Here is a 25280-nt window from a genome sequence, read left to right as displayed (position 1 = left end):
AGAGCGCTAGAGACCCAAACAGGCGAGGGTCTCACAATTAAATCTGCTGGAAAGAGCTTTGCAGGAGAGCCCACGGCAGGACAAAGCAATGCTGGCGTGAGCTCTAAGACCTCTGATGAACAACCCATACAGAATTATAACATTAAATGACAAAGCAAGTGAGGTCGTGAGGACCAAGCAGGTTCGCTTGTTGCATTAAAGGTAAACGAAAATGGTGAGTCGCAAATGTCGGCCAGTTGGTAAAAATGGTTCCCCGGAAAAAAAGTTTGAAAAACATGAGAAAATTTGAAAATGAGCGCAACGCTCCTAATGAATTTGCTGGTTATTGGAACTTCGCAAGGCCAGGTGTGATGGATGCAAACCTTTGTGCAAATGAAAACATGGACCTACTGGAGCAGCAATAGATCGGAGGGAAACTTGTGGTGGTTAACCGTATGCTTTTAGATTCGCCCAAACTTCCTGGTTCCTCAATGTCACACTTGGGGAGTACCCCGATGATGCTCTGGGGAAATCCCTCTGTAAAGTTCCTGTGTAAGGGTTTACCCAGCATTTGCCCAGAAGTGAGAACTTCCTCTGGGCAATTGCATTGGGCTGAATAGAAGTGTATTAAATCGCTAATTTGGCTGGTTCTGCCAGTTTTACCCTGATAGAATGATTTTCTTTTCCTCCAGAGTAACTCCAGAACAACTATTTAAACACTCCGATCCAGCCTCGTACAGGATACCCAATGTACACATGACACCTGACCCCCCCACATACCCAGTCCGACCCTTCCCTTCGGCCCCGTCTCTCCCCCTTCCCCACCTCCCCTCCAGTCCGTCCGTCTCATAGATAGAATTTACAGTGCAGAAGGAGGCCATTCGGCCCATCAAGTCTGCACCGGCTCTTGGAAAAAGCGCCCTACCCAAGGTCAACACCCCCACCCTATCCCCATAACCCAGTAAACCCCACCCAACACTAAGGGCAATTTTGGACACTAAGGGCAATTTACCATGGCCAATCCACCTGCACATCTTTGGACTGTGGGAGGAAACCCACGCACACACGGGGAGGATGTGCAGACTCAGAGACCCAAGCCGGAATCGAACCTGGGACCCTGGCGCTGTGAAGCAATTGTGCTATCCACAATGCTACCGTGCTGCCCTCATTCCAGGGATGTGCAGGTTAGGCTACTGGGATAGGGTGGGGTGGGTGGTATAGTGGACCTTGGTCAAGTGCTCTTTCGGAGGCTCATTGCAGATTCAATAGGCCGAATGGCCCCCTGCACTGTAGAGATTCTATGATTCTACTTTTGTGACTGATGGTTGTGTCTCTTCCAGACTATTTGGGTTAGTAAAAAAAGGAGCACTTGCTCAAATGTTTTAAATTCATGTTGATAATTATAGTTGTGGTAACAATTATTTCTTGTTTACAAACATGTTTTTATTTCAAATTCGTTAAAAATTTGTTTTGTACTAATTTTTTTGTTAAATTCAGCACTGAAAATGAAACGGGATGCTTTGAAAGCCGTCATAGCCCCCGAGAACAAGAGGGCACTCTCCCCTCTTGAGTGAGAACTGACTGATGGTGACTTAACCTGAGGGTCACCTCACCTCAGGCGAGGGTCAAGGTTTTTTTTTAACAAACAATTTTATTGAGGTATTTTAGGCATATAGAAAAAGTGACATTTTACAGTACACACAAAAAGTCAAGACACAAATTAAACATAATGCAAACCACAGCTCTGTTCACGCAAGGACCTCCCTCAATATCCCCCTACTCTACTCTAACCTCCCCTCCTGCCCGCTCGCTGACGCTTACTCCTCTGCGAAGAAGTCAATAAATGGCCACCACCTTCGGGCGAACCTTGGTAGCGAACCTCTCAAGGCGAACTTGACTTTCTCTAGGCCGAGAAAGCTCGCCATGTCCAATAGCCATACCTCAGCCCTCGGGGGGCTTTGAGTCCCTCCATGCTAACAGTATTCATCGCCGGGCTACCAGGGAAGCAAAGGCCAGAACGTCGGCCTCTCTCTTCCTGGACTCCCGGGTCTTCCGAAACCCCAAAAGATTGCCACCTCAGGGCTCATTACCACCCCAGTTTTCAATACCCAGGACATGACATCTGCGAATCCCTGCCAATACCCCCTGAGTTTAGGGTAATACCAGAACATGTGTACATGGTTAGCCGGCCCTCCGGCACATCTAGCACACTTGTCCTCCAGCCCGAAGAATTTGCTCATCCGGGCCACCGTCATGTGGGCCCGGTGCACGACCTTAAACTGAATCAGGCTGACCCTGGCACATGTTGCGGTCGTGTTTACTCTGCTCTGGGCTTCTGCCCAGACACCATCCTCCATCTCTCCCCCCCCCCAAATTCCTCTTCCCACTTAAGCTTCAGGTTCTCGGTCTGCATATCCTCAGCTCCCATTAGCTCCTTGTAGACATCTGTGACTCTACCCTCTCCCACCTCTCCCCTAGAAACTACCCTGCCCTGTCTTCCCTTCGGCGGGAGACGTGGGAAGGACGGCACCAGTCTGCGTACAAAATCCCGCACCTGTACGTATCTAAAGTCGTTCCCTCTCGCCAGCCCAAACTTCTCCTCCAGCGCCCTCGTGCTCGGAAAGCTCCCTTCCAGGAATAGATCTCCCATCCTCACAATCCCCGCCTTCCTCCACAGTCGATACCCCCCATCCATGTTCCCCGGGGAAAATCGGTGGTTGCCGCAGATTGGGGTCCACACCGATGCTCATACCTCCCCTACATGCCTCCTCCATTGGCCCCAGATCCGAAGAGCCGCCAACACTGTCGGGCTGGTGGAGTACCATGCTGGCTGAAGCGGCAGAGGCGCCGTGACCAGGGCTGCTAAGCTAGTGCCCCTGCACGAAGCAGCCTCCATCCGCTCCCAAACCGACCCCGCATCCACCATCCATTTCCTTATCATCGCTATGCTGGCCGCCCAGTAATAGTTGCTGAAATTCAGCAATGCCAGCCCCACTTCTCCTCTGTTCCTTTCAAGTATCACCCTCTTCACCTGCGCGGACTTCCCTGCCCATACAAATCCCAGAATAATTTTATTCAGCCTCTTAAGGAAGGACCGTGCGATAAAGATGGGGAGACACTGAAAAACAAACCAGAACCGCGGGAGAATCGTCATCTTAACAGTCTGCACCCTCCCCACCAATGACAGCGGGAGCGCATCCCACCTCCGGACCTCCTCCCTCACTCGTTCCACCAGTCGGGACAGGTTGAGCTTATGCAACTTGCCCCAGTCCTGTGCCCCGAGGGGCAAGGTTGAGAAGGCAGGGCCTTCATGGATTGCCTCAGTCGGTACGGGAATTGAACCTGTGCTGATGCCATCATTGTGCATCACAAACTAACCGTCCAACTAATTGAGCTAACTGACCCTAGTACTATTTATTGTATGGTTGTTTGTAATTCCACAACTGCGTTGCTTGTGCACACCATTATAGTGCCTGTAACATCAATGAGAGCAATGTCCCAGGCTGCTGCCTGCATCAAAGACAGAAAAGAGCACACAATACTGTTCCTACTCCCATTTGCTCGCTATTCACCCCTGTGGCAAAGAGAGGGGTGCAGGGAGTGACGAGTGGGAGGAATCAGTGGAGGAAGCAGCAGGTGGGCAGTAGCAGCAGAGGGAGGAAGTGGGGAACAGTGGTAAGAGGCGGACCACAGGTGCAAAACAATGACATCAACAGTGAGAGAAATTGTGCGTGCGCCAATAGATGAAGTGGGTGTCAGTTCCTGTTTGGTGGCAGGATTGAATGTTATTGTGTTTAATTATGCATGTATACTTTTAAATACAAGCATGGATTAAATGAGGCTAAATTCCAAACCTTTATTTCTTATGTGGAAACCTGATTATCAATTAAACAAAAGCAACAGATCAAACACCAGAGGGAAAAAAGTGTTTCTTCAAACAATGATCAATTCTTTTGTGGACAATATTTATATTAAACTGTGTTGAATTCAAATGCTGTATCCCAATTGACAGATTTAATCTATTATTGTAGATGAAACAATTTGAAGAATAAAGTTATTTAAAAAGTATGCAGTATTCCAGTTCAAATGGTTAAACCTAGTTCCTGCATGAAGAAGGGACTTTGGATAAGTGGGTAATTCCCATTAGTCTGGTTTATCCTAAATCACTTGTGCATCAGTCTCATAACCAGATCCAAAGTGCATGAAAACTTGCTTCAACTTAAAGTTGATAAATATTTCATGGAAAATGTTCATCATAGCTTGGCCCACTTTGGTTAAATTTTATATTTTAGCAGAAGGGAACCCATTATTGCTGTCTGGGTTGGCACAATTATAAATTGATTTGGAGTCTAATTTTAAAATAGTGTGTCCAGAATGAGAGCTGTTCCAAAATCATATAGCACTTAATTTGGCTTGTACTCTTCCTTTGGTAGCCTTCTGTCCCGTGGAGGATGGTTTTCAGCTTGGTGGCCAATTCTATGTTGACCATCGCCTGGTGTGGCAGTCTCGTCCATGAAATGAAAACAGGCTGACCCTGTTTTCTCTTGGTTTTCTTAGTCTGCTGAGGTTTCTGGGGGGGTTTATTTGGCTCTTCCAATATCCCTCCAACCTCCAAAGTGCACGGCTGTCTGTGACAATGTCTGCCATTTTAACATCTTGCTTGCAGATGTTCTTGTAGCGGTGCTTTAGACATCCAGCACACCTTGATCCAGTGGTCAGTTCCCGAAACAAAATCTTTGGATGGATGCCAGCCATATATCCAACAAATGTGACCGAGCCAGCACAGTATCACTGGTGCTTAGCAATGACAGTTTGTTGGTGGGGGTCCTGGACATACAAAATTCTGAGTTGGTGAGCTTGTCATTCAAAGAGATGCCAAAGAGAAAGCAGAGGTAGAAACTGTTCAGCCTTTTTTCCTGCAAAGCTTATTATTGTCCAGACCCCTCTACCACGGAGGAGTGCACTAAGGACATAGGCTTGTGATCACCTAACTGCATTCCTCTACCCCTGTATAGAGGAGACCACATTGTACTCAATGAATACAGTAAACTAAATTGAAAAAAGAGCAAATAGATCCCTAATTCACCTGGAAGTAAAGCTTGACATACTTGAGAAAGGAGAAGGCGAAAGGACAGTATTACATTACCTGTCTTGGCATGGGAAAGTGCTGGGGAAGAGAAAGATGTGGGTGATTGATGGATGGATGGAAAAGGTGTTGCAGAATACTGAAAAGGGCCAGGAGGGGAAGATGTATTTGATGAAATTGGGCTGTAGTGTTGAAATGACAAAACATAATCTGTTAAATATAATGGCTGATGGGGCGAAAGTTGAAGACAAGTTGAACACTAGCTTGGTTCTGGGAGGGTGGTATTGGGAATGGGAGACACACAATTGAAGATCCTGTCAGTTGCAATGTGGAAGTAAGTCCTCAGTTGTGGAGAAAGGAAAATATAATGGAAGCACAGACATTGAAGGTGGCATCATTGGGACAAGATACAACAGTGACGGAAAATTGAATACAATTTTGATAAAGAAGCGGAGAGTCCATACTGAGTAAAATAAGAAACCCGTTTTATTTATACAATCGATATCTGCACTATCCGGTAGGTCTCCTGCCACTCTCAAGGGTGTAGGAGTGCCGCCTCGGGGAGTTTCTGGTCCTCTTGACAGATGGAGCACTGCTGGACCACTGTCTCTATCGGTGCCCAAACCCTGCCACCAGATGTAACTTCTCGCCTGCATCTTCATTGGACACTCCGGGATGTGATGTGTGAAGGTCCTTGAACACAATAGCCTGTCCCTTCGCTGGAACAACAACTCTCGTGCCCCACAGGAGAATACTGTCTTCGACAGTCCGCTCTGACAATTTTGTGGAAAAAGCTTCAGTCCCATCCTCGTCGCCAGTTTAATAATGGTGTGGAGTCCACACCGAGTAAAATAAGGAACAAAATTTTATTTACACATAGGTCCCTACCGGGATCCACTTCTGGTCGGTGCCTTACTGGCCGACCTTTTATACATTGGTTAATTAAGATACCCTGCCGCAATGGGGGAGCTCGTACGCCGCAAGGAACATGGGAAAGGTCAGCATTCCCACCCCGTAGATTCCATGTGGGATATTACAACATTCTTCACAAAGGGTATGGTGGGAGGAGGTGAAATCAAGTTGGCTGTGAAAATTGTGGGCTAAAATAGATATTGGTGAACAACCTATCCCCAGAAATGCAGATAAGGAAACAAAATGAATACAAACACTGGCGTAAAATTTTGTTAAATTATCTATTTTATACAACTTGCAAGGCAAGTAGCCCAGTTATGCTTTGGAGAAAAGTAATATGAAGTACAAAATTCTTCCATTTGGGGCTGAGAGTGTAGCCATACGATTGGTAGGAATGAAGAGGCTTAAATTGGAACAAAGCACCTTTCTGAGATGAAATTGTTGGAGCATTAAAATTGCTACAATGTAATATAATTGCTACATAACATTCAGAAGCCTTTTCTCTTTGAACACTATTCTAGCTGTTGTTAGATTTATTGTTAAATATTAAGTTGGATGTGTTTAACAATTGGAACTTGGCAATTGTAAATAATTCCATAATTACTAACACCTTGGACTGTGATGGACAATTTGGAAACATCTATGAATGATTTAATAGAATATATAAATAATTCAATAGAAAGATTTCCCTAGGCCTAATGTTGAGGAAAAATTCCAATAAATATTAATTATTGGAAGATGTATTCAAGATTCGTAACAGAAAATTATTTTTAAAATTTTAAATGTAAATTGCTTTTGTGGTGAATAATGTGTCCTGAATCCTTGCATGGTGTTGTCTTCCATACTCTTGTTTATTTAATGATTAAATTTCAGCAATGTGTTCGGTGGCATGCTATTAGGATATCAAGGTAGATTAAATCTGCTGCACAACCAGCTGCAACATGAGATAGCACGCAGCCACTCAATGTAGCAAGATTTTCAGTTTCTCTAAAATAGGATTTTCATGATAAATAATGAGCCTGTGAGCCCCACCAATATGATCAGTGGCTACCACAGCTTGACAACAGGTGCCAGCACCCCACAACACCTGATAACCGCCCCACATGCAGCACTTGTGGCAACATCTGCCTCTCGTGGACTGGTCGCTTCAAGCATCAGTAAAAGTGCACATGTGAAGCTACCCCATCACCAATGGATTCACTGCATCTTGTATAGATGGAAGCTAACATTAGAAATACATCCCTAGTATAAGGATTCAAACGTTTAACAAAAGAAACCTTGGAGGATGGATAAGGTTTTATTTGTTGAACGAACCCGTTTAACAAATATGGTTTGCAGTTGCTTTTTTTGATATAAGAAAACATCTTCTTGAGTCATGCAGACTCAAAACGTGAGCTCCCTTCTCTCTCCACAGATGCTGTCAGACCTGTTGAGATTGTCCAGTATTTTCTATTTTTGTTTCTGATACCAGCATCCGCAGTAATTTGCTTTTATTTCCTCATCTATGTTGGCTGTTCCTGTAGTAACTGCCTACTACTCCAGCCTTCTGTACCAGCAAAATTTGGTCAGTTAGGCAGCTACCAGTGTTATTTGGAGCAGACTAAAGTAAATATCATAGATTATCATAGAAATTACAGTGCAGAAGGAGGCCATTCGGCCCATCGGGTCTGCACCGGCTCTTGGAAAGAGCACCCTACCCAAGGTCAACACCTCCACCCTATCCCCATAACCCAGTAACCCCACCCAACACTAAGGGCAATTTTGGACACTAAGGGCAATTTATCATGGCCAATCCACCTAACCTGCACATCTTTGGACTGTGGGAGGAAACCGGAGCACCCGGAGGAAACCCACACACACACGGAGAGGATGTGCAGGCTCCGCACAGGCAGTGACCCAAGCCGGAGTCGAACCTGAGACCCTGGAGCTGTGAAGCAATTGTGCTATCCACAATGCTACCGTGCTGCCCATATGTTTTTATCAAAATCAGCTGACTAGCAGCTCAATAAACAGTCACAGAATGATACAGCTCCCAAGGAGGTAATTCAGCCCATCATACCCGTGCAGGTACAGGTTGAGCACCACTTATTCAAAATTCAAGAAGCTCTGAAATCCGCACTTTTTTTCCAGCGCCAAATCATGTTTCTAGTATTAAAAAAAAATTCACCCAAGATCCACTAGCTATGAGACCTTTCCTATACAGATATTCAAAAATTCTGGAATCAGAGACACACTCAGCCTCAAGCAGTTCGAATAAGAAATGCTCAACCTGTATTAATAGCAGACATTGTAGACTTCCAGGCATTGTATGCCTGGAGGTCAGATGTTCAATTAAGCTGTTCAATTTAGCCTGTAACCAGCTACAAAAAAAAACCTGGAGCTCGGTCAGCCCACATTTCCCCTGCTACTCAACTCCCCACATATATTTAGGGGATCTCTGCTTAGGGGATTTTCAAGACAGCAATAAGTTGTGTGGTATGAGTCCCATCTCTAAAAATGTAGTGGTATCACAGGAACATCCAATGGGTAATGTTTGTTTCACATAAACACCGGACTTTTTTATTCTTGAGGTAAGTATATTTTCTCAGTTACAAAAATTCAATTTAATTGGAAAAGCTTCAATCATATCAGATGCTCAATTCACGAAAAGGAACTGGATTTTCTTTTTGTTTCATGATAAAATCTGCATAAAATCAAGCAGTTCAGTGAATTGGAACGCACATGGTCATGGTGATTTCCCTACTCCATCTAGTTCCTAGTCTTAGTCAAATTGATACAAGCGATGCCCCACAGAAAGGCAGAACAAAACTTTGGTCATTTGCCACCTGATTTCAGAATTCTTTGACAACCCGCCAGCAACTTGTCTTCCCATGTTCCTCATTTTATTGTATATCACTTCTCTCCTCTGCTGCAGATAATATATGGTCCAGGGAGAAAACAGAGGTGCTAAAGCCCAAGTGACCACACCGTTACTGCATTCCCCCACCAATCAATTCTGGAACATACCCAATAAAGAGCCCTGACCTTTTAAGAGCATAATTAGATGTCAAACCTGTAGATCTTTGCAAGACAAAATATTGTGGTATTACCTTGCAGTTACAATGTAAACAACATGTTCACTGAATCAACCTGCCAAATAATTTGTTGTAAAATTTACTCTCTCCTCATTAGAAAAAACACCAACTCTTCTTCATTTGCTGTCATTACTACTCTGAAACTGACAGCAAATTTTGGAGTCCACATATACACAGTTAAATTCAGAAATTACTGTCCATGATGTTAGCTTCATCACAGGGTACATTGATGGAAGTGCCCCAGACTGCAATCAGGCAGAAATCACTGAACTGATGAAAACTCCCTTTTACGCTATTAGTTTTTCTGTAAAACCCCTTGAAGGTACATCTGGTTGATCAAGGGGCAACTCGGAGAGGCAGTGGCATAGTGGGAATGTTACCAGACTAGTAACCCTGAGGTATAGGCTAAAGTTCTGATTTGAATTCCCCCCTGGTCAGCTGGTGGAGTTTAAATTCAGTTAATAAACCTTGAATAAAAAGTTGGTCTCGATAATAGTGACCTTGAAACCATTGTTGACTGTTGTAAAAGCCCATCTGATTCACTAATGTCTTTCAGGGAAGTTGATCTGTTCTCCTTGTCTGTCTTGGCTGATATGTAACTCCAGGCCCAATTTGGTTATTTCTGAAATGTTATTGCAAGTCACTCAGTTGAATCAGATTGCAACAAAGTCTATAAGAAAGATCACTCATCGACCTGGGCACTGGAACAACAGTAGACGTAGCCTTGTCAACCCGTCAAAGCCCTCCTTACTAACATCTAGGGGTTTGTGCCAATATTAGGAGAGTTGTCCCACAGACTAGCCAAGCAACAGCCTAATATGGTCATACTCATGGAATCTCAATGTCCCACACGCCATCACTATCCGTGAGCATGTCCTGTACCACCGACAGAACAGACCCACCAGAGGTGGCAGCACAATGGTATATAGTCAGGCGGGAGTAGCCCTGTGAGTTCTCAACATCAGCTCTGGACCCCATCAGGTCATATATGGGCAAGGAAGCTTTCTGCTGATTACCACCTACCACTCCCCCACATCTGATGAATCAGTACCCCTTTGTGTTGAACAGCAATTGGAGAAAACATGGAGGGTGGCTTGGGCAAGAATTGTAATCCAGGTGGGGGACTTCATTGTCCATCATCAATAGTGGCTCAATAGTACCACTACTGACAGAGTCCGAAAGGACATAGTTACTAGACTAGGTCTGCAACAGGTGGTGAGGGAACCAATGAGGGAAAAGCCTACTTGACTTTGTCCTTAATCTGTTTGCTGCAGGTACATCTGTCCATGACACTATTGGTAGGCGTGACCATTGCAAAGTCCTTGTGGAGATTAAGTCCTATACAATATGGATACCTACCATCATGTTGTGTGGCATGACCACCATACTAAATGGGATAGATTTCTAACAGATCTAGCAATTCAAAATTGGGTATCCTTGGGGTGCAGAGAGCCATGAGCAGCAGCAGAATTGTAAGCAACTGAAATCTGTAACCTCATGACCCAGCATGTTCTCCACTCTTAACATTACCATCAAACAGGGAATCAACCCTGGTTCATTGCAGAATACAGGAGGCAATGCCAGAAGCAGCACCAGCCATATTTCAAAATGAGGTGTTAACTTGATGAAGCTACAACACAGGGCTAGTTGCATGCCAAACAGCATGGTATAGACATAGCTAAGCAATCAATGGATCAGTTCTAAAGTTCTGCCATCTCCAATCATGAATGTTGGTGGACATTGAACAACTAACAGGAGGAGGAGGCTCCATAAATGTTCCCATCCTCAAAGATGGGGGAAGCTCGGCACATCAGTGGAAAAGGCTGAAGTATTTGCAGCCATTTTCAACCAAAAGTACCAAGTAAATGATCTATCTCACTCTCTCCTGAGGTCTCCAGCATCACAGATGTCAAATCTTCAGCCAGTTCCACAAACTCCATGTGATATTGTAGTCAGCTGAAGGCATTGGATACTACACAGGATGTGGCCCCAACAACATTCCAGCAATAGTACTGGGGATTTGTGCTCCAGAATTATTTGCCCCCTCAACCTGTGGGCTGATGAGGAATCTCGATATTGCAGTGTGAACATTAGACTTTGTTTTATAAACAGTTTCTTACTAACACTACACTACACAAATAACTAAATGTCTAAGTTGGAAATAAATGTCGAACACTAACTTATACTTAGATACTATATAGCGACTCTAATATGTGACTGCTATCAACTTCTTGCAAACAAACACCTTCTGATGGAACACATGGTGCATCTGCGTCCCGTGCCTGCACACTCGCCCCGCCTGCTGGCCGGATGCTGGAACTATAACAGTAACACATGTAATTTATAATAGACATGCAGATGATGATGAACTACTCATATACGGATGATTGTCTACCTATCATCACACAGCCAAGCTGTCCCAGCACAGCTATAACACTGACATCTACCTGGAAATGTGGAAAAATGCCCAGATATGTCTGTAAAAAGCTGGACAAATCAGCCTGGCTGGATATATCTCGCTGACTATATATTGCATATTTGCATTCAGTTTTTACTTATTTGCTGATTCACGGTGACACCGTGGTTAGCACTGCTACCACACAGTGCCAGGAACCCAAGTTCAATTCCGTCCTTGGGTGACTGTCTCTGTGGAATTTGCACTTTCTCCCTGTATCTGCGTAGGTTTCGTCCGGGTGCTCTAGTTTCCTCCCAACGATGTGCAGGTTAGGTGGATTGGCCATGCTAAATTGCCCCTTAGTGTTCAAAGACTTGTAGGTTAGGTGGAGTTATGGGGTCACGGGGATAGGGCGGAGAAGTGGGCCTAGGTAGGGTGCTCTTTCAGAGGGTCGGTGCAGACTCAGGAGGCCGAGTGCCCTCCTTCTCCACTGTAGAAATTCTAAGGTTTTGTTGCATAATCTCCGCAAACACATTTGACTGCATATTTAACATACAGCAATATACACTCCAAGGCAGAGACAGAAAATGTACAGTAATTGAATTTATTTGTTGCTTATATCTAATACATTATAGATTCTTTTCGAGGGAGTTACATTGTGTATGAAGAAGAGTTTGACTTTCATTTGCAATAAGACTTGGAGATAACTATTAATTTCAAATGTTGATCTCAACTTAAATGAATGTTTGCATTTAAAAGTGACTGGTGTAACCAATGTACTTCATGGCTGCAATTTTTCTTGAGTAGTTATGATATTAAGCTGCAAACAAAGTTAATTCAGTTATTCTACTTCCTTCCACATCAATTCCCCTCTCGTACATTTCATTCACCTTAATGCAGTGAGGCCACCTGACATGGAGCAGATATTGATAGGCCATTCAACCCACTGATCTGGACTTCCAAGGCCTGATAATTTTGGTCAGTGGTAATGCTACAGATTTTCCCAATCCAATGCTATTGCCATTTCTTCTGGGATTGTTTGATCCCAGCTGCAGCAGAAATGGCCAGTGCATCTCCTGTGAAAGTTCATCCCGCCAGAGTCTGGGGAAGAGAGCACACATCCCCTTTTTATGCACTAGCTGCCTAATTCAGACCAATTTAATGGTCAAGTTTTAAGTCTGGGTTAATGAATGAATGAGTGGATGATTGAGTGAATGGAGGAATTGGTGAATGAATGGATACTTAGATGAGGTGGAGAGGGAGGGTAGACACCGTGACATTTGAAGAGGGTCCTGGGCAGCAGGGAATTGTCCATCGGAAGTTTAAGCATCCTGGGCAATTCCCATGTATGTCCATATGTCAGGATCTCCACAGGATCTTGACATACACGTTCCATCGGGAGTCTGGTCTCCGACAATTTGGGGACCCGAAGATTTGGGCCCAACTCTATTTTCCCACCTTTGCTCCATATCCTTTGACATTCACCTGACAAAACTCTTTTAATCATCAGTCTTGAACCTGGAAATTAGATTTCCTTTTTATTTGTTTTGATGAGGCCAATGGAGGAGCAGGAGAAGCATGATAGACATTTTGGTAAGAAAAATTAGGCAAGGCGAGATAAAATAGAGTGCATTTTTAACAGGGTTCAGGAATCGAGACACCTAGGGGTATGTGTGCACAGATCATTGAAAGTTGCAAAAGTGATTATGAAGACATTCGGGATCCTGGGCTTTCTTTTCAAAAAGAGAGGTATCGAATACAAAAGCAAAGAGGTAATTCTGAACCTCTAAAACAACTGGTTACACTTCAACTGGGAATATGTTGTCCAGTCCTGGGCACAGTACCTTAGGAATGATGTGAAGACATTTGAGAGGATGCAGAAAAATATTATGAGAATGGTCCCAGGGATGAAGACCTTTGATTACCTGGATAGGTTGAATAAGCAGATTTGCTCTCATTATAGAAAAAAAGGTTGTAAAGAGATTTAATGGAGTTGTTCAAAATCACAAGGGGTTTACCTAGCGATAGAGTTGGTAATGCACTGGGGCTCAAGTTTGTATTGTAATGTACTATCAATAGAAAATGCTGAAAATGTACTGTACACGAGTCAGTGCAGGATCCTTATCAGAGCTTTTAGCAGTTTTTGGGTTTTTTTCCCCTCCCAGATCTCCAGCATTCTACTATTTTCATCTGTGCACAGTACTGTAATATAGTAAATGTACAATTTTATTTGCACTAAAGCTTTCATACCCATTCAGTTTAAGGTAGCTAATCAAGGCATATTATAAGAAAATTGCAGTCTTCACCCTATTTGAAACTCACTTGTGAAATTAATGTTTTTTTTGAGTCATAGCTAAGGCCAATTGAAATGCAGAAGTTCATGTTGATTACGATCGTATCTTATGAAAAGTAAATTAATTTGAATTTAATTATGCATAAATCTTTGGGTAAAAGTCCATACTTAGCATGTGTTATTTGAATAATGAATAAAAGCATGTACAGGCAAGGTTATCACAGTTGTTGATAGCTATGCCTGAAATAATTTGAAAAATAAGCAAATTATGTAACGAAGTTCAGTTCAACAGCTAGATGGCACAAGAAATAATTAGTGGTCCAGAATCTGCAGTTGTAATGAATGCATAATTGTCAACATTTGTAATCATTGCTAGGAAAAACTGGCAAATGGTGCACTAAGTCATAATTATTGCTGACAACCTGAAAAACTAATTTTAGAAGTCTGGAGTATAATTTTCTCCACTTGTATGATAATTCAGAGATTTAAAAAAAAAAAAACTATTTTGAGTTTGACATTTCAACTTCAACCTCAATCCCATCCTTTATTTCGCACTTTGATCATCATTCACTTTTTATGCATCGTACAATGATTTTTACTACCTGGCGTCTCTCTGTGAAAATTCTTCAATCTGATTCATTGCTCAGCCAGTTTGATGAAATCACTTTTTCTGGCTATTTCTTTTGTTTATTAACCATATGTATGAAATGAAGTTGGGCAATCCTGTACCAATCGTTTGTTTATGTCAATTTAGATATGGACATAGCTAAAAGTTGGTAAATGCTGCATGAAATAATTTTTGTTAGAAATTTTGCAGTGTTCTAAAGTAGTTTCCCAAATTTGGTATAAAACTAATTTTTGTTGATGCACCATTTCCCTTGTGCAGTGAGTGTCATTTTGTTATACATTACCTCTTTTCCATTTACACTGGTTTCACTTTTATACTATTATGTAATGTTGACTTATTGCTGTAAAATCTGCCTTGAAAACTCTGAATTGCTATCTTTAGAATACTGTTGTGATTTTTTTAATTCTCCCAAATTTTGTTGTATGTTACATTATTACAGAAGTAATGGTTCCTGTTATAGGTTAGTGGGACAGCTCTCAATTCAACATCACTGTATAGGAGTGGAAGAGGACATACTTGTCTCCAAGTTACATTGAAGCATCCTCACAATTTCCTATTTCTAGCAACCAGTTTATTAACCCGTGGATTCTTGGCAAAATTGAAATTACTTCTGTATCGTACAGACATAGCTAATGGCTTTTTACTCACCATTTTATGTGGAAATGTAAACTCAAATCTCTTTTGATTCCAAAAAACATAATCAAACCAATAATGTGTTATGTAGCCACAATGAAATATGTTGAATTCAACGTGGATTACTAGTTTTCAATCCGTCATCTTCACAGTTATATGATCTATAAAGGGTTGGTTTAAGATTTTTTTGTAATCTTTTATCTAGCTTGGGAACCCTTTGATGGACATACAAGTGCATGAAGTATGACTTCACAGCTTGCATTTAAAACTAAAAGCCAATTAATTGGCATTCATCTTTCCTTCAAAGATCATGTGTGTGATGGCACAATGTGTTTGTTCTACAATTGAATATACTACACCAGGGGCGGGATTCTCCGACCCCCCCCCCCCCCCCCCCCCCGCCGGTCAGAGAATCCCCGGGGGGGCGGCGTGAATCCAGCCCCGCCGCTTCGACGCAGGCTACCGTATCCTCTGGTGCCGGTTTTCGGGCGGGGATCACGCCGCGCCGGTCGGGGGGTCGTTGGCAGTGGCATCCCCAATAATTCTCCGGGCCCCGATGGGCTGTCGGTTTCTGGCCAGTCCCGCCGGCATTGATTGGACATGGTCCCACATGGCGGGACCTGGCTGGTAGGCCGGCTGGTGCGGTCCCTGGGGTAGGGGGGGGGCCATGGTGGCCTGGCCCGCGATCGGGGCCCACCGATCTGCAAGCGGACCTGTGCTGTGGGGGCACTCCTTCCACGCCGGCCCCTGTAGGACTCCGCCATGGCCGGCGCGGAGAAGACAACCCCCTGCGCATGCGCTAGAATACGGCAGCTGGTCTGCGCATGCGCGGAACCACACCGGCGGTTCTGCGCATGTGCTAACTCACGCCGGCCCTTCGCCGCCAGTTGGAACGGCGCCAACCTTTCCACGCCGGCCTAGCCCTCTGAAGTGCGGAGGATTCTGCAACTTCTGGTCGGCCCGACGCCGGAGTGGTTCGCGCCGCCTTTTACACCGGCGTCGGGCCATCACGGGGGTTCGGGAGAATCCTGCTTCAGATTTTTTCTTTTTTAATTCCGCCATTCACCCAAAATACCAAGTTGCTAAGATAGATTGTGACTATATCTTACATAAATGGAAAAATGGGTTGCTTATACAGTAATTCTTCTACTGATCAATTTTCCTTGCTATTGCATTGCTGGGCAGTGATTGGAAATTTACTGCTTTTGGCTCTATAAATAAATACGTAATTTATTGTGTTCTTATGGAATTTTTGTGGCTGGAAACATGTCACCACCCAAATTCATGCCCATCATTTCTTCAAATCGTTGCATAAACATCTTCAATCACGTTTTTGTTATTGGTACAAAACCAAAAAAACTATAACTAAACCCACAAATGACATCCTTTGTGACTGTAACTACTGTACATTATCCCTTCTCATCCTCCTTAACCTATAATACAGCTTTTGACATGGTTGACCAGACCTTATTTCTCCAACACCTTGCTATTGTCCAACTTGCTATTGGTGGCACGGTAGCACAGTGGTTAACACAGTTGCTTCACAGCTCCAGGGTCCCAGGTTCGATTCCTGGCTTGGGTCACTGTCTGTGTGGAGTCTGCACGTTCTCCCAGTGTCTGCGTGGGTTTGCTCCGGTTTCCTCCCGCAGTCCAAAGATGTGCAGGTTAGGTGGATTGGCGATGATAAATTGCCCTTAGTGTCCTAAAAGGTTAGGTGCGGTTGCTGGGTTACGGGGATAGGGTGGAGTTGTGGGCTTAAGTGGGGTGCTCTTTCCTGAGGGCCGGTGCAGACTCGATGGGCCGAATAGCCTCCTTCTGCGCTGTAAATTCTACGATTCTAACTCCGTGGGTTCCAGACTGACTGCATCTTCAGCACCTGCACCATTATCTCTGAGTTTCCCAAGGATCGGTCCTTGGCCAAGTCCTCTACTTACAATTATATTCTTCCACCTAGTGATGTTTTCTGCAGGCTTTAAGTCCAGTTTCAAGTCAGCAGTAACAACACAAATTTTGACTTCTCGCCAACCTCAAACCCTTCTTGTGCATCTCTATTACCAGACTGCTTGGCCGACATCCAGACTTGGATGAAATGGTGTTTCCTCATATCTGCAATTTTCAAGCCCTGACAACATTCTTGTAAATCTCCTCTGCACTCTTTGCAGAGTTATTTTATCCTTCCTGTAATGTGGTGACCAGATCTGTGTACACAATTCCAGCTGTGGCCTAACCAATGCTTTATACAGTTCACATCATTACATACCTGTTCATGTATTCAATACCTTGTGCAATAAAGGAAAGCATTCCATATGCTTTCTTTGCCACTTTATTCACCTATTCTGCCACCTTCAGGAACCCATGGAAATGCAAACCAAGATCTCTCACTTCCTCTACCCGTCTCCGTATTCTTCCATTTGTTGAGTATTTCCTTGCTTTGTTTTCCCTCGCCAAATGCATTACTTCACACTTCTCCAGATTGAATTTCATTTGCCACTTTTCCACCCACTCAACCAAAACATTGATACTGTTCTGGAGACAACACCTATCCCCTCCACTATCAACTACATGTCAATCTTTGGGTCATCTGCAAATTTCTAATCGTATCTCCCACATTTAAACCCAAATTATTAATATGTACAACAAACAGCCTGTGGAATGCCACTGAACATCACTTTCCATTTGTAAAAACTGCCATCGACCATTACCCTTTCTTTCCATTGGCTGAGCCAATTTTGGATCCAACTTGCCACCGTCCTCTGTACCCCATGGGATTTCATTTTTTTTTTTAAACCAGTCTGCTATGTGGAATCCTGTCAAATGCCTGCCCTCACTCACCTGTCACTGACACCCTCATTCATGGCTTTGTCAACTCCCAGGTACATTAATTCCAATGCTATTCTGGGCAACCTTCCCACCTTTCACACTCCATAAAATTGTTTCAAGACCAGCTTGCACAAAACCCCGTGTTTATTGCCTGCCTTTGCCTTCCAATTCAGCAATATCTTCAATTCTCATATATGTCTTTAAATTATGCTGCCCACTGCCTACTATAAGCTCTTCCGTTTCTACGACCACCCCACCCCACAAATTCTCCTTTCCCCTGTCTCTAGATTCTTGTGCCCCAGGATTGCCAACTGTGCTTTTTAGCTGCTTAAGTACCACATTCTAGAATTCCCTCTCCATGTCTTTCTACCTCCTGCTCCAACTTTAAGACTTTGGTTAAAGTCTACCGGGCAGCACAGTAGCACAAGTGGATAGTACTGTGGCTTCACAGCGCCAGGGTCCAAGGTTCGATTCCCCGCTGGGTCACTGTCTGTGCAGAGTCTGCGCGTTCTCCCCGTGTCTGCGTGGGTTTCCTCCGGGTTCTCCGGTTTCCTCCCACAGTCCAAAGACGTGCAGGTTAGGTGGATTGGCCATGCTAAATTGCCCTTAGTGTCCAGAAAGGTTAGGAGGGGTTATTGGGTTGTGGGGATGGGTGGAAGTGAGGGCTTGGGTGGGTTGGTGCAGACTTGATGGGCCAAATGTCCTCCTTTTCGATCAATCTGCCTAATGGCCTCTTATGGTTATGTCCCTTTCTCTTTGTCTCTGAAGTGTCTTGAGACATTTTTTTCATTAAAGGCACTATAAAAATGTAATTTGTCATAAACAAGTTATAGGTATAGAAAAAAGTACAAGAATGAATGTAATTATTTTAAGCATGTTGGTAAGTACTTGTGATTTTTAATTTTGGAAATTTTGTTTGAGTTCAGTAAATAAAATTGAATAGATGGTATAGTCTCATGCATTTAACAAAGAAAAAATTGGTGACATTTTAAGGATATATTTGATGTTGATTTTGTAACCAAAGGTTTTTGTATCCGTCACTTTAAAATGTTCAGTGAAGGGTGGCACAGTGGTGCAGTGGTTAGCACGCCTGCATCACGGCGCCGAGGACCTGGGTTTGATCCCAGCCCCCGGTCACTGTCCGTGTGGAGATTGCACGTTGTCACCGTGTCTGTGTGGGTCTCACCCCTACAACCCAAAGATGTGCAGGGTAGGTGGGTTGGTGAAGCTAAATTGCCCCTTAATTGAGAAAAAAAATTTGGCTACTTTAAAAAATATTACATTTTCAGTGTTGAACCCCAGGCTTATTGTGCATGTGATCTGATAATGTATCTACTTCTATTCGCAGTGGAAGAATCTGATATAATTGACCTTGAAAAACGCTACTGGCTACTAAAGGCTCAGTCAAGGACTGGACGTTTTGATTTGGAAACATTTGTTCCTTTAGTTTCTCCACCCATCCATCCATCTTTAACTGAAGGTAATGGAAGCTTTTTACTAAGAGAGTAATGCACACTGGAAGCATTTTACTGGGAGAACTGCTCAGCCGGAACCCAATTAAGGTTAAAATATGGTGACTAATGCTTTGGGACATATAGATCTCGTAACCTAAGTTGGTTCATTCAGATTTATTGTAAGTTTAGATGCTGTGATGGCTAGACAAATCCATAATAATCCATTATTCTAGATTATCTACCCATCATGTAGGAATACAATCACAGTTCGGGTATCTGTCCTGATCGATGAGGAAGGGAGAGGGGGCATACAAAACAATGCAAGGGCTAGTAAAACTGGGAAAAAGTAAATTTGGAGGAAAGAGCAGGGAGGACGATGGGTGGGTCTGGTATGAAGAAGATTTTGAAATAAATTTTCTATTAAGTGTGCCAAATTGATTTGTGTTAAGGGATTAGAATGGTTTGAAATGTGAATTGTTGGGATGGGAGGAGCAATTAGATCCTAATTGGAGAGGATTGAGTTACTCTCCACATATCGAAAGGTGTGATAAATTCTAATCAGGGAGTGGGACAAGCTTCTGCTCACCGGGAACAGGGTTTTGTTCTTGAGGGAGAAATTAAAAGGGTGAATTTGCGCACGTGGGTGGAGATGGGGGTTTCTTTCTCCTCACTGGAATGGAGGAAAGGAAAAAGTAAATATTGTCGAATGCATGGATGGATTTTACAGCAGGTTTGTCCCCCCCCGAGGTAGGCAGGATATCTCCACCTTCAAGCAGAACTGGGAAAAAGAAGGAGCTTTATTTAGAACCTTTCACAAACTCGGGACATTCCAAAGAGTTTTAAAACTGATGAAGTACTTATAAAGTCTGCTGTCATGTTGGGAGTCAGGACACTCCATCTGTACACCGCGAAGTCCTGCAAACAGCAATGAGATGACCCTTTATTTTATTTGAGTAATGTTGGTTGAGAGATAAACATTGAACTGGACACTGGGGCAAATTCTCCTGTCTTCTTTGAAAGTATCTAGCCAGAAAACAGACTCCGTTTAATCTCGCACCCAAAAGACAAGCACTAAATGTGACTAAATGTCTACTCAGCAAACAAGGTTAGATGCAGAGGCTGCCACATTTGCAAGTGATTTTTATTTGCTCAATGAAGGTCTATTCTTCCTGTAATTTTGGTCCATTAAGATTATCCCTGACTCACTGTTGCCCATGATTGTTTGGAGTCTTCCACTTGAGATGCCTCACATGATTATTGCTCAGTGTCATCTGCCTGCACAATGGAAGGATGCAACGGTAATGGAAGGATGCAAGCGTGTGGGGGAGGGAGGAACCAGAATAATGTGGGGTACGATGCTGGTCACGGGCAGGAGACATTCTGTATTTCTACCCCATAGAGTTGGGGGGTGAGGAGTGGGGACCAGTTGGTGCTGTTCTTACTCCAAAGTTATCCTCACGACGGCATTTTGTGGGCCTGCATTCTGTTTGTTACTTTATCTTGATGATAACTCAGTTAATGCCACTTTTATTCTGATTGCACTACCTCAAAATATTCACTGATATATTATCCTACCCAATTTCCTCTCGAACACCAAGACTTCCAACTCCGTAACATCACCCATCTCCGCATCCGCTCAACTGCTGATGAAGCTGTTGTTCATTACTGTTACCGTTAGACCAGATGATTGCAATGTTCTCCCTCCGTAAACTTTTCTAATCCAAAGCTTTGCTGCCTGTGTCCTACTCAGCATCAATTCCCAATCACCTATGACTTTTGCTCAATGGCTTACATTATCTCCTGACCTGGAAATGCTCGGAGTTTGAAGCTCCTATCCTTGTTTTCAAACCCTTCCATGGTTTTGCCCCTCACTGTCTCTATCTTCCTCAAGACCTACAAATTCTGCATTCTCCCTGCTGCTCCAATTCTAGCCGAGCGCATTCTTGATTTTTGCTACCCCCAAATGGCACCCATGCTCTCAGCTACCCAGGCTCTAAGCTAAGAATTTATTCCCTTTACGTCGGTGCTCCTCTAAATCATCTCTTTGACCAAGCTTTTTGTTATCTGTCCTAATGTGTCCTTATGTGGTTCAATGTCAAATTTTGTTTGATAATGCTCCTGTGAAGCGTCTTGGAACATTTTACTCTGCTAAAGACGGCACGATATACAAGCAAGTTGCATTTAACTATAACCGGTTCACTGTTGAAGATGGGCAGGTATTTGTTTTCTTGTCTGATTTCTGGGGGAAGGCATTTTGTTTCCCAAAAGCTATTCAGTATCGGAGTTACTGAACTTTTTTTTTAAGTTTTAGTAGCTGCCCTTTCAATAATGCACCTATCTGTGCAGTTGCCACTGAAGGTGGAATCCCTCAAGAATCCTGAGATCACTCACCATTTTTAATACATTACAGATTACCAGTGAAGTGTCCTTTATCCATAAATCCAAAAACCAAATGCGTACAAAAGCTGCACTTTTTTTTTAAACCTCATCTACCTTTAGTGCAGGAAATCTAGTTGTTTATCTGCGCTATTTACCTTGCAGCTTTTGTGGTGAATATGTCAAGTAAAATTATTTCAGATACCCCACATTTATTATTTAGCGATACATCTTTCTTTTCTAGCCGTTTTGGTTTCTTTTGACAATAGCTAGGCCGGGCTTAGGCTATTGTAATGTAAGTTTATATGCGGTATCTGAAAACCTAAATGATCTGAAATCTGAAATGCAGTCAGCTCCGAGAGTTTTGGTAAAGGTACCTGTATCCCGGTCTGCGGTGAATGTTTTTCAACTCTTGAATTAATACAAGCCCAAAAAGATAAACTCTTATTTTTAGTTATATTTGATTTTAAAGTATTTACTACATAAATCAGGTGGAATTCCTTGTGAGCAATACCATGGAAAATCAGAAGATAAAATGTATATTTATTTTATGTCTCCCATAATACTAGTATCTGTGACTAATTCATGCAAGGTATTATTACAGTAAATACCCTCTTATGAACTGTATTGTCAACTTACATGGGCATCCATTACAGGTCTATTCAGCGCTTTTGATGAAAATCGTGACAATCACATAGACTTCAAAGAAATCTCTTGCGGTCTTTCTGCTTGCTGCAGAGGACCTCTTGCTGAACGGCAGAAATGTAAGTTTTGGCAGATTCGGCAATTGTGTGATGGAGCAAAGAAAGTTAATTTGTTTGTGGTAGTGGCTGCTATTTTAGGGAATTTGTGCAGTCTAATCTGGTTTAATATGTTGAAATGAGGTTTTTATATTTAAAAAATGTTAATATAAGATTTGAAATACGTAAAAATATATTAACTTTTAAAGATGGGTTTGAAAACTGTTCATAGTTTAGAAGGGTCACCAATAAGAGAGAATTAGAAGGGTTAGCCATAAGAAAAGAAAGAATGTTGTGCTAACTGCTGTAGGATATAAGGATTATTTTGGCTATGGATTGTACAAACTGGTTTGAGTGGTCCATGGTAATTTCATACAGGAGGCTTATAACCAAGAGACAGAGCTTCATCAGTCTCTGTTGGATTTGAGCCAGGTTCCAGAGATTGAAGGCAATTATCTACTTTCTGTTGTATTCCGTCCTTGCCAACTTTAGGTGAACTTTCATTCTACTTCGAGATATCTCAGCGTTAAAACAGGCTACAGTGGTCAGTGCTGCTTTATGTCCTTGGAACAGGAATAATAGATTTAAATGGCAGAGCTGAGGCATAGGATGGAAGGAGATGTTACACAGCATCTATTTCACAGTATAAGTGCAAAGTCCAAATAAAGATGTTACACGGCAAAGTTTTGATTTATATCTTATAACAATGCTTTCCATAAAATAAAAACTCAAAGATGGAAGTAACAGAATAGATCAATCATATCTGAAAAAGAAAAGACAGTTTGAGTTTTATACCCATACTCCATAAATAATGGTAACCAGTCTTTTCTCTTTGTAGCTGTTCATGACTTGCTATGTTATTTCCACTAGTTTTGTATCTTTTTTTTGATATTTGCAGTTTTTTCCTTCTTATTTTAATATTTTAGTACAATTTTCTGTTTTCTAGATCTTTTTTATTTAAAAAGTGAAAAGTTTTTTGTTTCATTAGTTTGTTTCAAGGTATTTGACACTGACCGAGATGGAGCTTTGTCTCGCACTGAATTAGAAGAAATGATAGTTGCACTTTTGGAAGTCTGGAAAGATAACCGCACTGACAGTATCCCTGTAAGTAATAGTGTCAATACTTAAGAATTCATATATTCTTTAATTAAAAGGTGATCTAAAAATTACTAAATCAGCAGGCACATGATGGGTGCATAAGGGACACGAACAGCTGAAGTTTGGATAACCTGTAGATTAGAGGAGATGCATTATGACAGTCAAGTCAAAGTTTCATGAACTGAAACAGGATAGAGTTGAGAGCAATGTTACTGACGTGGAAATAGGCAGTCTTAATGGTGGCGTGGATATGTGGTCAGAAGCGTATTTCAGAGTCAAAGTATGACACCAAGGCTGCAGATAATCTATTTAACCTCAGTCAGATGCCCAAGAGAGGAATGGCGTCAGTGGGAAGGGGACGGAATTTGTTGCGAAGACGAAAACCAGTGCCCTGGGATTTGCCATGGACTGCTAGACCTTAATGTCTGGACTAAATGGTCGCCCTGAGACTGCATTTCAGGGAGCAAGACTAGTACAGCACCATGGAATAGGCAGCCGATCCACTTTTCAGGCTGCCTTGGGAAAGTTTCTTGGTGGTGGAAATACATTGGGGAGCCATCCCAATGCAGCTCCACATTATTCTTCCAACCACCTCCTCCCATCATGGGGTCAGGAAAATTCCATCTTCCCACTGTTTAGTTGAAGGAAATTTCTGCTCATCCAGTACTGGATATCAGACGAACAGTGTGACAATTTTGAGACATTGGAGGTGTTGAGTTATAATTGGATACATGTAGAAACTGCCAATTTATTTTTGGATGACCCACCTTTGGAATCTCAGTAATGCCTCCTGTAATGCATGGCACTTGTGAACTCTGGCAGAAAAATATAAAAGGAAAAAAATTACCATTGTCAATTAAAACAACAAAAGAATGAAAGCTTCTCAACTTTTCCAATGGCAAAGACTGGAGTTTGACTTGTTACCTTCCTTTTTCCATCAACAATTCCATGCAGAAGTGTGCTGCGCAACCAGGACAGCCTTGATCTTTATGATAAAGCTTTGTGTGCACTTGAAGGTGTCTATCTCACCTCATGACAACATTGTTATTCATTTTCTTCAGGAATTGCACATGGGGACAGCTGACATTGTAAATCATATCTTAAAGAAGCACGACACCACTAAGGTATATCTTCTCGACTTTGCATTTGTGTTAACATTGAATGTTGCATGTGACTTGTTAATTGCTGTTGAAACCTTTAAAAACTTATTGCAATTGTTTAGATTGTCCTAAATTTTTATGTTTGCAATTGCTGTCAGAGAACAGCAGTGTGCTTCTACTGATGGAACAGATGTTGACTTAAATTTCCAGTCAATCACCAGTGCCTTAGCACTTCAGGATTGTCTTGATAATGGTTTATTAGCTCCAATTAGCACATTTGCATCAGCAATGTATTAATGAAAAACTGTTACATAACACTTTTTATTTTAAAAAAAGTCACAGGATGCGAGTATCGCTGACTCGGCCAGCATTTGTTACCCATCCCGATTACAATTAGGTATGTCAAGCTCAGTTGAAATTTGGCATAACTAAAATATTAAGCAAATTCCGGACTGAACTTCTTCATAAGGAATTATTTAATACGTGACAAGGTGGGGTGGTGGTGACCAAGTCAATCATGAGAGAATTGGATGCAGGTGGGGGAAGATGGTAGCTTTCTGTGGGTTGATGAACTACATGGACCTAGTGACCTCCCTCATCTGTATGCAAAGGGGTTAAGCAAATACACAAAACAAATGGGGTAATGGTATCCTACATTTTAACATCTATCTGAATCAATAAAAGCTTGGATT

At 42.6% G+C, this 25280-nt stretch overlaps 1 protein-coding gene across 2 annotated transcripts in view; it reads left to right on the top strand.

Moving 5' to 3' along the window:
* Nucleotides 1–25280, top strand: part of usp32 (ubiquitin specific peptidase 32) — a 269634-nt gene that overhangs the window by 186204 nt on the left and 58150 nt on the right. For both annotated transcript variants that reach the window (XM_072469512.1, XM_072469511.1), the window contains exons 6-9: nucleotides 19169–19300; nucleotides 22307–22414; nucleotides 23379–23494; nucleotides 24550–24612. In XM_072469512.1, the coding sequence (XP_072325613.1) occupies nucleotides 19169–19300; nucleotides 22307–22414; nucleotides 23379–23494; nucleotides 24550–24612 (419 nt within the window). The remainder of the gene's footprint in view (nucleotides 1–19168; nucleotides 19301–22306; nucleotides 22415–23378; nucleotides 23495–24549; nucleotides 24613–25280) is intronic.

Source organism: Scyliorhinus torazame, chromosome 12 (assembly GCF_047496885.1).
Source record: "Scyliorhinus torazame isolate Kashiwa2021f chromosome 12, sScyTor2.1, whole genome shotgun sequence".
Classification (NCBI taxonomy): Eukaryota; Metazoa; Chordata; class Chondrichthyes; order Carcharhiniformes; family Scyliorhinidae; genus Scyliorhinus; species Scyliorhinus torazame.
Note: the sequence above shows the minus strand (reverse complement) of the source record. Positions and strands in the feature narration are given on the sequence as shown.